Genomic DNA, 14,753 nt, shown 5'->3' with positions numbered 1-14,753 from the left:
TGGGTGGGTTCAAAGAAAAGGTGCTCTGTCCTGAGTTGTTTAACACATCTAGATGTAAATACCATGAAATAAAAGCTGGAATTCTGAACTTTTGTCTCATATTCATCTTTTGATCTGAAACCCAAATGTCCTTAGTGTACAAAAAAAAACAAAGGAATTGACCTTGTGTTCCAATACTTTTGGAGGGGACTGTGTGTATGTGTATACACACACACACACACGTGTATTTTATATATATATATATATATACACACACACACGTGTGTGTGTGTGTGTATATATGTGTGTATATATATATATATATATATATATATATATATATATATAAAATATGTATGTGTATATATGTATATATAATATATAATTTTTTTATTGTGTGTACATACATACATGTGTATATATAATGTGTGTGTACACACACATATATACATAAAATAAAATGTGTGTATATATAATATATAATTTTTTTAGTGTATACACATATATATATGTGTGTGTGTATACACTAAAAATTATTATATATACACACATTTTATTTTATGTATGTGTGTGTACACACATATATACATGTATGTATGTGTGTACACACAATAAAAAAAATTATATATTATATACATATATATATATATATATATATATATATATATATACACACACACACGTGTATTTTATTTGTGTGTGTATAAATACGTGTGTGTATGTGTGTGTGTATGTATGTATATATATATATGTATATGTGTGTGTGTGTGTGTGTATATATATATACACACATATTTTTTTTTTTTAAATTGTAAAAAAAAGTGCTTCTTTATATCACTAAACTTGCATATAACATTTGTCCATTCAGGTGCCAATTTCATTTTGCTTGTAGCCAACATATCCTATTCAAAAAGAAGAGAGAAAAAACAGCAGAAAATGAAGGCAGAATTGCCTGCTTTTAGTGATCATTCTAAGTGGCTACTTTCACTCACCAAAACATCCACATACAGGGATGAGGAGTTAACGTTAGCCTGTGGCAAATTATCAGTCATCACTAGTAGTGGGTTTCTTTCCCTTGATGATGTTCGATTTGACATAGGACATCGCTTGTTTTGGATCCAGAAAGTCCTTCTTAGTCCCGTTGTAGGTAATGCAAAACTTAGCAGGGTATGTGACTCCATAACGGACATCTGCTTGGCCTTTCAGTAGTTGTTTAACTTCCTTAAAGGTCTCATTGCATCGTTTTTTCATTAATTGTGCGGTGGTCTCTAGTATGAATGAATGCCCTGTGAGCCGGTTTTGGTGAAAAAAAAAAATGCTGTGGTTCTCCTGTTTCAGGCTGTTCTAGTTTGGTGGAGGAGTGGGTGGCGGGAGAATGACAGGATTTCAGCTCTTACTCATTAATATTCATGACATGTAAACGTGTTACCTCTGATTGGCTAACAGCACTGTGACGCTACCTCCAGTGGGTCAGAACAAGCAGATGTGGGTGTCTTTGTAAAAACTGTTTTGATTGGGTGTTATGGTCTCGACATCGATGTTTTGACCAATAACAATGTAGATAACACGAATTTTACATCACATTCAATGAGATTTAAACGAGATTAAAGATGGTGACTTACAAATAATGTGTAAACATCGTTGGAGTTAATAAAGTTTGAACAGCATGAAGGAACATACCCCAACCCCCCGAAATTAATAAAAAAAATTCTCAACGGATTTGGCATAATATAAAAAGGTCGTTTTTTACTCAGAAAAAGCGGAAATCCGCCAAAAAGCGGAAAACTCTCATCCCGGCCTAGCTTGTGACCATGCTAACGTGGAGAATATGAACATGCTATTTTGTAACAAAAACCTTCGAACAAAAAGTTCATGTTTTACTTACACCTTGTGAGCTGGTGGTCGATCGTCTTGACGGTACAGATCCAAGTATTAAAAACAACCTCGAAGCAAAACCACTACTGAAGGCACCGAAGTTTGAAAAGTCACTGTGGTTGAAATGATCAGAACACAGTACTAATGTTGCATTATACTTCGCTGGTGGTGTTCCAAAGATAAATTCCAACCATTTCTTCTTCAGCTCTTCTATCTTGCAACATTGCTCCGCTTAGGTTTCATTTCTGTCGGCGGCTCCAGCCCGACTTTGGTATGAATTTCGGTCATGGTGACAGTATGTGTATGTCAGCCTCGGTTCGGAGGTTTCAGTTTCGAAAACTAAGCAGTAAGAGTAGAATAATATAAAGTACAGACACTTGGTATATTTAACTTCTGTGATTTTTTTAAATTGTTCATTTTTGGATTACGCTTCATTTTTGTGGCTACTTCCTCATAGAGTAAATATATGTGCTATATTTACTGTATGGACATGGTATCAGAAAACAATTTTATTTATAAGCAGTAGCCACATGCACCCATAGGTTACCTATTTTTTTTCCCCCCTGATATCTTCCTTCATATTCATCATAAGTGCTACTGGGCGAGGTTTGTTTTGCCTGGCAACACTTGCTTGTGATGCTATGGACCAGTACATTCCAAGCAAAACAGTGATCTGGAAAACAGGCGACAAAGCCTGGTTTACGACAAGTGCAGAACAGCTGCAAGGAAAAAGTGCAGGTTATTCAAACAACTTAAAAAGAACAATACCACATCTGACAAAGAGAAATTTACCAAAACTAGAAGCATATACAACAAAGTAAAAAAGGAAGCCAAAAAAGCTTACATCAAGCTAAAAGATCTAACCAACAATAATCTCAGTAGTAAGAAATGGTGGCGGATCGTCAACACGCTTACAGGAAGAGCAGCTCATTTTGATATACCAGTCATCGTCCATGAGAATAAGACTCGTATCACTGCAAGTGAAAAAGCTGGAGTCTTCTGCAGAACTTTATCTGAGAAATGTAACCTTCCAGATGCAGAAGCAGATGCTCCAAATCTTGAACTGTACACAACTACCTCCACTGCTAACATCATCTTCAAGCCCAAGACTATTAAAGGGCTACTAAAAGAACTCTCCCCTGACAAAGCAACTGGCCCCGATCAAATTCCAGCACGTATACTCAAAGAATGCAGCACTGAACTTGCAAGTCCCCTCAGTCGTCTCTTCCATCTATGCCTCTCACAAGGAGTATTTCCCAATGAATGGAAATGAGCAACAGTTATACCTGTACATAAGAGGGACTCCAAAGCTAAGCCTGCAAACCACTATATCGTTATAATATCGTTACTAAGTATCATCAGCAAAGTCATGGAAGCTACAGTGAGCAATCACTTGCAGAAGTACTTGCTCCAGAACAAACTCATTTCCAGCAGACAGTTTGGCTTTCAACCTGGCTACGGTACAGCAGATCTACTAACCATCCGCTCCCAGAAATGGTGTAACACATTGGATAAAGGAGAAGTGTGTCTCATTACACGAGACATCAAAGGAGCATTTGACAATTATGACACAAAGGGCTCCTGGACAAATTCAGTTCTAAGGGTGTTTCCAGAAAGCTATATACCTGGTTAAAGAACTCTCAGTGATTGATCAGTTGCTGTAGTCTTATCAGGCCAGGCCTCAAGAGATTCCTCCATCAATGCTTCTGTGCTCCAAGGATCAGTCTTAGGGCCACTTCTTTTCTCAATATTTATTGATGACTTTACTGATGTGTGTAATAACGAAGTTTGTTTATGCAGATGATGTCACTCTTTACGCACCAATATTATCACAAAAGGACAGATCTGCTGTTGAACTCAGCCTCAATAAAGATTTTGAAAGAATACAGTACTGGGCTGACAGCTGGAAAGTCACATTTGAACCATCAAAGTGCAAAGCAATGATGATATCAAGGAAGCAAGCACCATCTAGGTTGATTCTGCACCTAGGTGACTCTCTGATAGCCATAAAGGATGATATCAATATTCTGGGTGTGACGGTTGACAGTAAACTCACCTGGTCAAAGTATATAACAACCATTGCCTCCAGAATAGGAAAAAAACTAGGTGCATTAAGAGAGGTTGCAAAACGTCTTGACGCCAAGGGAAGAGCCACAGTGTACAATGCACAAGTCCGCAGCATCATGGAACATGCATGTCTATATTGGATAAATGCTGCCCCAACTATCCTGAAGCAACTTGGTGCCATCCAAAAAAAGGCATTAAAAATCATAGAAGTTGACAAAGTCACAGCCAGAACCAAGTATTCCATTTCTAGCCTAGCTCATGGGTGCAGCGTTGCTGCAGTATCAATGATATTCAAAATGCACAATGGATATTGCCCAGCAGACCTGCACTCCATGCTTCCAAGTAAACCAAATAAACAACATGTCACCTAAACATCAACATCCCTTCCAGTCCATGCCCTTGCCATTCCAGATGCCAGGACTCACACATTGGACAGAAGCTTTATCCACCAAGCAGTCCAAGCCTGGAACACTCTGCCAGATCGTGTGGTTGGTAACATCACCCTGGCAGGCCTGGAATAATTCAAAACTCGGGGGGCCCCTGATTTCTTCTGGCTGTCTAAGCTGCTGTGAACCATCTGATTAGTCCTTTAGTTTTGGAAACTACTTGGCTATTGTTCATGCTAGCACTAATATATATATATATATATATATATATATATATATATATATATATATATATATATTTTTTTTATTATTATTATTATTTATTTATTTATTTATTTATTTATTTATTTTTTAATTTATTTTTTATTTATTTTTTTAAGTTCTCCAGCCTAGTAGATACATACATTTATCAATCCCCAGACCACTTAAGTTTAATGCACCAACTTTTCTCGTCAACTATTTTTATTTCCCTGTCTGTCATTTTATTTGTAATACTTTCTTTTTTTCTTCTCTAACATCAACTTGAAAATTTTTTGCAGGAGCTTGTGGAAACACTTCCGTGCAGTCAGTCTGTGCCTGTTTCTCCTCGTATTCCCAGCTTACATGTCCTACATGATCTGCCAGTTCTTCCACATGGATTTCTGGCTTCTCATCATCATCTCCTCCAGCATCCTTACATCTTTGCAGGTAGATTGTGGATACACTTTTATGTGCACGCATACTAATAGGTATTTGATGTGTGTAAAAGTAAGTTTACTGCAGCATCAAATGAAAAACCTACGAGCTTGGACTTTTTCTGCTTCTGCCACTGACTGAGGGAGACGATATTTTTTTCAGTTTGTCCATCTGTCTGAGATTCCCATTAGTGTGATATGTTAAGTGTCTGAATGTTTGTTAGTTTTATATTGACTCATCATTGAAACCAGATGATAAATGTATTAGACAGTATCAGTCACAGTAACATCAAATGTCTGAAATGGTTTTTCTTCAGTAGCTTCCTTCCTGTTTGTCATATTGAGCATTCATTTTCAGGAGCTCATAGCCCATTTTTGCTGTGTTTGTTCATCTGTCAGAGATTTAAGATTCTTCGTAGCATGATATCTCAAGAACAAGTGGTTGAATGTTTTTGTTTTAGGATTTATATGGAGCCAACAGAGGAACTGATTAGATTTTGAAACTGATCCAGATTGATCCATCAAGGTCTCAGCAAGGTCAAATGTTTGAAAGAGTTTTCCTACAATAGCTTCCTTCATGTTTGAAGTATATTTTGAGAGTAGTTCTGGCATACAAAGACGAGATTTGTTGGTGAAGGCATCGATGGAGATGTCAAATTCAACTTGCTTTTTTATTTTATTTTCATTGTACAACCCCATTTCCAGAAACACTGGGACGCTGTGTAAAATGTCAATAAAAACAGAATGCAATGATTTGCAAATCCTTGTTTACATGTATTCTATTGAATACAAAGACAAGATATTTAATGTTCAAACTGATCAACTTTGTTTATTCTAAATGTACGCTCATTTTGAATTTGATGCCTGCAACACATTCCAAGAAAGTTGGGACAAGGGCATGTTTACCACTGTGTTACATCACTAATTCTTTTAACAGCATTTGGGAAATGAGGATACTAATTGTAGAAGTTTTGAGAGTGAAATTAATTCCCATTCTTTCTTGATAGACTACTTCAGTTGCTCAACAATCCAGGGTCTCCTTTGTCGTATTTTGAACTTCATAATGCACCACACATTTTCAGTGGGAGGCAGGCAGGCCAGTTTAGCACCTGCACTCTTTCACTACAAAGCCACACTGTTGTAATATGTGCACAGTGTGCCTTTGCATCATATTCCTGGAAGAAGCAGGGACATCTCTGGAAAATATGTTGTCTGGTTGGCAGCATATGTTGCTCCAAACCTTGTATGTACCATTAATGCTGAAAGATGCCTTCACAAATGTGAAAGTTACCCATGCCATGGACACTAACACACCCCCATACCATCACAGATGCTGGCTTTTGAACTTTGTGCTGAAAGCAATCTGGATGGTCCTTTTCCTTTTTACTTCGGAGGACATGATGTACATGATTTCCAAAAACAAATTCGAATCTAGACTCATCAGACCACAGCACACTTTTCCACTTTGCTTTGGTTCATTGCCAATGAGCTTAGGCCCAGAGAAATTGGCAGCATTTCCAGATGTTGAGAGATGAATTTTGCTTTGCATTTAGAGATGCAGTGATGCACTGTTTTTACCAACAATAGTTTTCTAATGTGTTCCTAAGACCATGTAGTAATATCCTTTATACAATCATGTTGGGTTTTTAATGCAGCGCTACCTGAAGTACTTTGCATCATGAAATGTCTGGACTCTTCTGGACAATGATGAAACACTAGAGCATTGCACAGCTCTCATAGCAAGAACACTGGGAAAGTATAATATTGATATAGCAGCCCTTAGTGAAACTAGACTGTCTGGTGAGTCAAATCTAGAAGAGGCTGGTGCTGGTTATACTTTCTATTGGGTAGGCATACCTGTGGGCGTGCCCAGGATTGGAGGTGTTGGATTTGCCATTGGTACATCTATCACCAGGAGCCTCTACAAACTACCAAAAAAACATCAACAACAGACTAATCAGTATGTGCATATGCCTATCCAGAGGTTGTCATGCAGCCAAACTTGGTGCCTATGCTCCTAACATGAACCACACAGATGAGGTGAAAGAAGCCTTTTACGAGGAACTGGACAAGGCCACAAGAGAAACACCTAGAAATGACTAATTAATAATCCTTGGTGACTTCAATGCCCAGGTTGGATGCATGTCAGATGTTTGGAAGAATGTGATTGGTAAATATGGAATAGGGAAGATTAATTCAAATGGTCAGCTTCTTCTTGGAAAATGCAGTGAACACAGCTTGGCTATCTCTAACACCTTTCTTCCAACAGCCTAATAAGTACAAAACGACCTGGATGCACCCTTGCTCTAAGCAGTGACGTACTGGATTATGTCATCAGGCATGTAAAGAGATGTCTGCGATGTCATGCTTACACGAGCCATGTGTGGTGCTGAGTGCTGGCCCGACCACAGGTTGGTCAGGAGCAGAATGTCCCTTCAGATAATTCCAAAGAAGTAGACCAGGAGGAATAAACCACCATCCAGGATAAACATCTCAAGTACTGTATCTCCAAAGCATCCATTCAAGAAAAGCTTAAAGGAGATGCACAGAACCTTTATTTTTAAATACATTTGAGTGGATAGTATCTCCATCCTTGACTCTTGTATGCTGCATAAATGGGAATAAAATTAATAGATTTTTGAGAGGTAAAATCGACTGTAAAGTTGGCATTTGAGCTGCCCTGCTGAGCCAGCCAGCCGAGTGTGTGACATCACAGCGGTAACCAGTTTTAAGGCCAAGGCTTTTGACAGCTATAGACCAAAGTCATATAAATAAACATTTATGGTGAAAGTCAGAAATACTGTTACCGACTTGCTCAACTAAGATTGATTTGACTTCATTGATTGTGGGTTGACACCCATTAAAACAGGATAGGTGTTATAACTTAAGCAACATACATGTACATGCATGCATTTTCACTGATAAAATGTAAAAGGCTAATTAAATAATCAGATGGACTCAATCACATTCTGAAGCAAATTAAATAATCTTATACCGGTAACTTAAACACACAATACAAGTTACATGTATTGATCTAAATGCAGGTAAACAATGTGGTGTTTTTGTTGTTTTGTATCCAAATGAGAGTCGGAGCTTACCCGTCTGTGTTCTCACTTCTTGAAGGCTGATCTTGTGGCCAGTTGTTTTGAAACGATCTGACTTTCAGCTGTTCGTTCAGTTCTCCGTTCATTCCCTTCTTCCATGTAAGGGTGAGATGGCAGCAATATCCAGTTTAGAAATCAGACAGCTGGTCCACTCATTCTCCATTTTCTCCATACTGAGTACTCCACCATTACTGCGCGGCTCAGGCAATTACTAAAACCCGGGACAGTACGTCACCGGTTTTAGCAACAACCGCGGGGAGGTCACTGGCCGAGCGATAATATGTCACATCCCATTCCGTCCCGGGTTTTACCAGCAACCCTCGGCTCACACTCTGGGAGAACTGGTGCAACTGAACTTGGTTTCCTTTTTTAAAATAAATATTTTCCTTTTCTTGTAGTTTTATTTAATTATTGGTACTGCACCCTCTTTCAATATAGGCTTATAGCCAACACTCCAACAGATCAGAGGTTTCGTACGAGTCTTCAGTAAAATGTGCAGAGCAGAGGAGAAACCACTTCGTAGGTGCCCAATGTGCCCGTGAACTACTCTCAAAACGCATCCAAATCTTTGCAGTTTGAACACTCTTGGGCCATGAATGCAACGTAAATCCACCTTCTTTCGTGTTGCTGCACTGACCAGCAACACATCTACATGGCATGGCAATAAATTAGCTCAAAATGAGGATCAGAGTTGCAGTCAGCTCTGTTCTAGTATAGTGGAAATGGCGAGGAGACTGATAGACTTCCTGCTGTGAGGTTACGGACGTCAAGATCATTCACTCAGACCGCCACCTATATGAATCACTTTAATCGTAAAAATTACTATATTAGATTTATTGCTAATGCTTAAAACTATTCCTGTGCCATTCTTGAGGTCTCCAGGCATTTATAAACAAAAATGAGGCCATGGTTCTGTGTATGTCCTTTAAGGTAAATGTCCAAAATACAGGCCTACCAAATGACATCCAGGGAATGGATGTAGAAGGAGTGTGGAAACAATTTAGAGATGCCACCTACTCTGCTAGTGCTGACGCTCTGGGCTTTGTTAAATGCAAGCATCAGGGTTGACTTAATGAAAGTGACCAGGACATCTAGGAATTACTAGAAAAATTACACAGCGCACACAAAGACCACATCTCCAACAAAACATCCGCTGAAAAGAGGTCACTATACCTCAATACAAAACATGCTGTCCAAAAAGACTGCGCCAGATGAAAGACAATAGTTTTCCAAAGTGTTCCTAGACGCGTCATAAAGGGTCAAAGGTGGGACAACAAGGCTAGAGAGCTTCAGGAAGCTGCTGACAAACATAACAAGGGCCTTAGGGCTGTTTATGGCCCAAAATCCAGTGGTAGTGCACCTATCCTTTCATCAGATGGGATGACACTACTCACTGAAAAGTTAGCAATTTTAAGCCACTTGGCTGAGCATTTCAATAGTCTTCTCAACCATCCATTGTCAATGTCTAAAGAAGCACTAGACGCAATACCCCAGCTGGAGATCCTAGAGGAGCTTGATGTACCTCCATCACTGGAGGAAATAATGAGAGCCATCAAACAGACCTCTTCTGGGAAGTCTCCTGGTGTGGATGGTATTCTTGCTGAGATGTACAAAAATGGTGGTACTTGTGTGGAGCAAACTCACCCAACTATTTGCGCTGTTATGGGAGAAGAGAGCAGTTCCTCAAGACTTCAAGGATGCCTCTATGGATGCCATTTATACAAGCGAAAGGGCAGCCGTAACATCTGAGACAACCATAGAGGCATATCTCTTCTTTCCATCGCAGGGAAAATACTGGCACGGGTTCTACTTAATAGGTTGATTTGAACACCTGGTTGACTCTATATATCCAGAATCCCAGTGTGGGTTCAGGCAGGGCAGAGGGACCGCAAACCTATTTACTATGAGGCAGATCCAGGAAAAAAGCCATGAACAAAACATGACTCTCTTACATGGTGTTCATTGATCTGACTAAAGCATTCGATACCATCAACCATGACGGCCTTTGGATAATCCTACAGAAACTTGGCTGCCCAGATAGGTTTGTGGTGATTATAAAGTCCTTTCATGAGGGGGATGCTGGCTAGAGTTCAGGAATGTGGAGAGTCATCTGACCCATTTCCTGTCACCAATGGAACAAAACAAGGTTGTGTTCTGGCTCCAACCCCGTTCTCTATTGTGTTTTCTCTTATGCTACTGGATGCATTCCGAGATTTAGACAAAGGGGTTTATATACAGTTTTGGTATGATGGTGGGTTGTTCAACTTAAGACATCTTCAGGGTCGCACAAAGACCGTCAATGCTGATTAGGGACCTGCTTTTTGCAGATGACTGTGCTCTAGTGGCCCAGACCCTGGAGGACATCTAGCTGATTACAACTAGGTTTGCTCGTGCATCAGAAAGATTTGGCCTGACAATTAGTCTTAAGAAGACAAAGGTCATGCTTCAGCCAGCTCCTGGTGACTCTCATGTAAACCCTGTGGTCACAATCAATCTAAAGTCAGCGAAGAAATTCTGCCATCTGGGTAGTATCAGATCAAGCTCAGCAACTCTAGATGATGAAATCACACAGCGCCTGGCTAAAAGTAGTAGCTCATTTGGTGCACTGAGACAGATTGTGGGATGAACATGGTGCTCGGCTTCAAACTAAGATCAATGTGTAGAAAACAGTAGTTCTCACTATGCTCCTATATGGCTGTGAGACCTGGACAACCTACCGCCACCACATTCAGCTTCTGGAGCAATTTCAACAGTGCTGCCTGAGATCTATATGTGCTATTAAATGGCACGACGAGGTTTCTAATGTTGAAGTTCTCAAGCGCTGTGGTGTCTCCAGCGTGGAATGTCAGATCATTAAGGCACAGTTGTGTTGGGTAGGCCACCTAGTTAAAATGGAGGATACCAGGATACCCAAAGCTGTGTTTTATTCCCAATTAAAGAACAAGACCAATTGGAAGGCCAAGACTCTGTTATAAAGATACACTGAAACATAATCTCAAGGCATGCAGCATCGATACTGACTCCTGGGATGCTAACGCTTACGATTGTATGAAGTGGCGGCAAACATGCCAAAAGGGTATTGACGCATTCAAAACAAAGAGGACAAGGCGGCTTAATGAGAAAAGGGCCAGGAGGAAAGCCAGTGCTAGCACCTGTCTAGATGCTAGTGCTGTACATAGACCTTGTGCACCTACGTCATAGGTCAGAGGTCAAGTTTGTTTATCCGCCATATTGGGTATCAAGCCGCAGCTCACTTCACACGCAGACATTTTTGGAGAGTGATTAACATTTTCAGTCAGAATGGCTTGTTGTGTGGCAATAGGGTGCTCTAACAGAAAAAGCACAAAGGGTTTATCGTTTTACCGGTTCCCTGCTGATCAAGAGCGGAGGAAGAAGTGGATTGCTGCCGTTAAACGTGTTGACTGGGAACCAAACAAACACTCGCTTTATATTTCATGATCCAATTACATGAAATATAATTACTCAAAATTTGATTTAAATAGTTGAAAATTAATATTAGAAACACTAAAGCTGTGCCATACTCAAAAGGAAATAGTTTACAAGTTGATTAGATAGTGATATACATCGGGGTAACTTACGTCTGGCAGCTCATTACTTGAACAATCAAGTGCAGATTTGGTTTCACTCTTACTAATGATATATGGGTCGACCCCTAAGACAGCAATCTTATCTCTATAACGATTTTTTTTTTTTGCTGTGACATCTAGGGATTCAGCATAAGTCGAGAGGCAGACTTCAGAAGACGACATCGCGACAGCGGGTATCACTTACAAACTTGCGAAAGCGTGATCCCCAATATGGCAGTGTAAACAGATAATCACGTGACCATGACATCACATGCACAAGGTCTATACCTGCAGCACTTGCAGCAAAGTTTGCCATTCCAGGAAAGGATTGCTTTCCCACAAGAGGACTCTTCACTAGATGTCACAGGGTACTCATGCGTCGCCTTTGACGTGAGACTCCATGATCATCACCTGAAGGGTCAAAGGTCACGGACATTCAGTGTTTGTTTTCAGCTTTGCCCCTTCATGCAAAGTTTTCTCTGGATTCTCTGAATCTTTTGATGATGATATGGATTGTCGTTAGTGAAATCCCTAAATCCTAGCAATTGTACTTTGAGAAACATTGTTCTTAAACTGTTGGACTATTTGTACATGCAGTTTTTCACAAAGTGGTAAACCTCAAGCCATCCTTTCTTGTGAATGACTGACTGAGCCTTTCTAATTACCAGTTAACTTGTAGAATGTTCCAAACGGGGGTGTGTGTGTGGGTGGGTGTGTGTGTCCCCCTCCCCGTCTTTTATTGACCCTGTCCCAACCTTTTTGGAACAAGTTGCAGGCATCAAATTAGGAATGAGTGTATATTTACAAAAAAACAAAGTTTATCAGTTTGAACATTTAGTATCTTGTCTTTCTATTGCATTAAATTGGATATAGTTTGGAAAGGATTTGCAAATCATTGCATTCTGTTTTCATTTCATTTGTTTTACACATCTCTACTTTTTTGGAATCAGGGTTGTAGTTTAAGGAACCTAAAAAAAATCTTGAGTTAACGGGTTTTTTTTTTTTTTTGGAATCGGGTTTGTAATATGACCTTTATTTTAACTTGCAGTTCAGTATTGTGAACTTGGCATGACAGATTACATGCGTAAGTGTAATACAGTGTATGCACATTTTTACAATCAACTATCTATCTCAAATCTAAGCTTGGTCATGAGGGAGTTTTAAATCAATTTAATGTTTGATTAATAAACACCCTATGATCCTGCCCTAAATTTGAGGAAGTGCAATTGATCAGATATAAATGCCAGCATTTCCTTTAGTGTACACAACATTACACTTGGAGTTTGTTTCTAAATCTCTCTTCCCATCTGTTCTCCTTTTTGTTTCCCAAGGTGTTGGGCACATTGCTGATCTATGTGCTCTTCATGGTGGAGGAGTTGCGCAAGGTGCCAATGGAGAACATGGATGACGTGATCTATTGCGTGAATGGCACCTACCGGATGCTGGAGTTTGTGGTGGCTCTGTGTGTAGTAGCATACGGCGTTTGTGAGACAGTGTTTGGTGAATGGACTGTGATGGGCTCCACCATCGTCCTTGTACACTCCTACTACAACGTGTGGCTGCGAGCACAGCTGGGTTGGCAGAGCTTTTTACTCCGCCGCGATGCCGTCAACAAGATCAAGAGCCTGCCTACAGCCTCTGAACAGCAGCTGCAGCAACACAATGACATCTGCTCCATCTGCTATCAGGTAAGAGTGTGTGAAATTATGTCAGTAATTCATATCTGAAATATTATGGTATTGGGAAAAATTATGTTTTAGGTGCCTTATGAAAGATAACTGAATTGATCTAGATGCAATTAAAATAGAAACTTAATACGGTACTTGTTTAGTGAAGGCATGACCAAAGCATTGTTTCCTCCTCCTGAATATGCCATGTTTTGTCAGTCTTATGGTGTATTTTACCATGCAGTGCAGTACAGTCTAGAATGCAGTCTCACAAATTTGTTGGTCTTTATTTGACAAGTGACCTGTATTGTAACTACATATTGTGGTGAATTTGACTACTCTTGCCAACTTGCTCATCATGCTGAACAGTCATATTGGGTGATGCTAGAAATACTGTACACCAGCGGTTCCCAAACTTTTTTGGCCGCGCACCCCCTTCTATACTCCAACCAGGTTGACGCACCCCCACTTCCCCAGTTTCAAAAAACACACGCTTTCTTATAAAGGCAGCATCTTTAATCGTGCTAAAATGATAACAAACATCGTTTGCCAAACACACGTCTTCAGGAAGTGTGTGAGGCAGCCCCTTCTTCGCTATTCTGTAGCTGACCAAATATGACGCTCTTAATGCATCTTTTGTAGAGCCACATGAATGAAACTCTATTTGTTTTTGGCCGTTTTGTAACTCCTCCAATTTATTTCTGAAAAATGTAAGTGGTTTTTGACTTGCGTGTGCATGCTTTGTGTGAAGGTGGCGACGCAGATAAGAGGGCTTCAGGCAGCTGTTCGCTAGCACTTCACTGCACACTACACACTGTGGTTTGGGACAGTGTGTGTCGCCGATCCAAGTGAAGCCCAGACCCAGATAATTGTCATCGTATTTCCTTCTTTTTTTCCCTGTCTGATTTTCATCTTCACGTCGTTTACCCTGCTGCAATCTCCTTTCCTCCGTCTCTTTGCCTGCACTCCGCATTTCTTCTCCCACATCCACTGCAATCCCGTCTCCCTCTCTTCTCTCCTCCTCACCAATTGCCCCCGATTCCTCCCTATCTGTTGGGGTTTCTCCTCCTTCATCCCTGATTTGTGGTGGCGCATTTAGTTTTGCCGATTTCAACCAGTTGAGCATCGCGAATGAATGAATGAATGAAGCCACAAACTACTGCAGAACCGTTACGGCGTAGAAGAAGAGTTAAAAATCGCCATTACATTTTTTTATCTTGCACACCCCCTAGTGGCAGCTCGCGCACCCCCAGGGGTGCGTGCACCACACTTTGGGAAACCCTGCTGTACACCATTGATCAAGCACAGTCCTCACACAATCATCTTGATGTCACTGGCCAGAAACATTTTTCTAATGAGCAGTACGGCACAGTGATGTGTATCAGAACTGGGATCCTGCAAAAACCAAACAAAA

The 14,753-nt window shown here is 40.2% G+C and overlaps 1 protein-coding gene across 10 annotated transcripts in view; it reads left to right on the top strand.

Moving 5' to 3' along the window:
- The window catches only part of rnf145a (ring finger protein 145a), a 222,266-nt gene that overhangs the window by 188,952 nt on the left and 18,561 nt on the right, over positions 1–14,753 (top strand). For all 10 annotated transcript variants that reach the window (XR_009655215.1, XR_009655214.1, XR_009655213.1 and 7 more), the window contains 2 exons: positions 4,847–4,994; positions 13,004–13,360. Coding sequence is in view for 7 of the 10 variants with exons in the window: in XM_060927561.1 (XP_060783544.1) it covers positions 4,847–4,994; positions 13,004–13,360 (505 nt within the window). In the remaining 3 variants the exon portion in view is untranslated. The remainder of the gene's footprint in view (positions 1–4,846; positions 4,995–13,003; positions 13,361–14,753) is intronic.

The sequence above is a fragment of the Neoarius graeffei genome, chromosome 8, assembly GCF_027579695.1.
Source record: "Neoarius graeffei isolate fNeoGra1 chromosome 8, fNeoGra1.pri, whole genome shotgun sequence".
Taxonomy (NCBI): Eukaryota; Metazoa; Chordata; class Actinopteri; order Siluriformes; family Ariidae; genus Neoarius; species Neoarius graeffei.
This window is presented reverse-complemented; position numbering and strand designations above follow the sequence as displayed.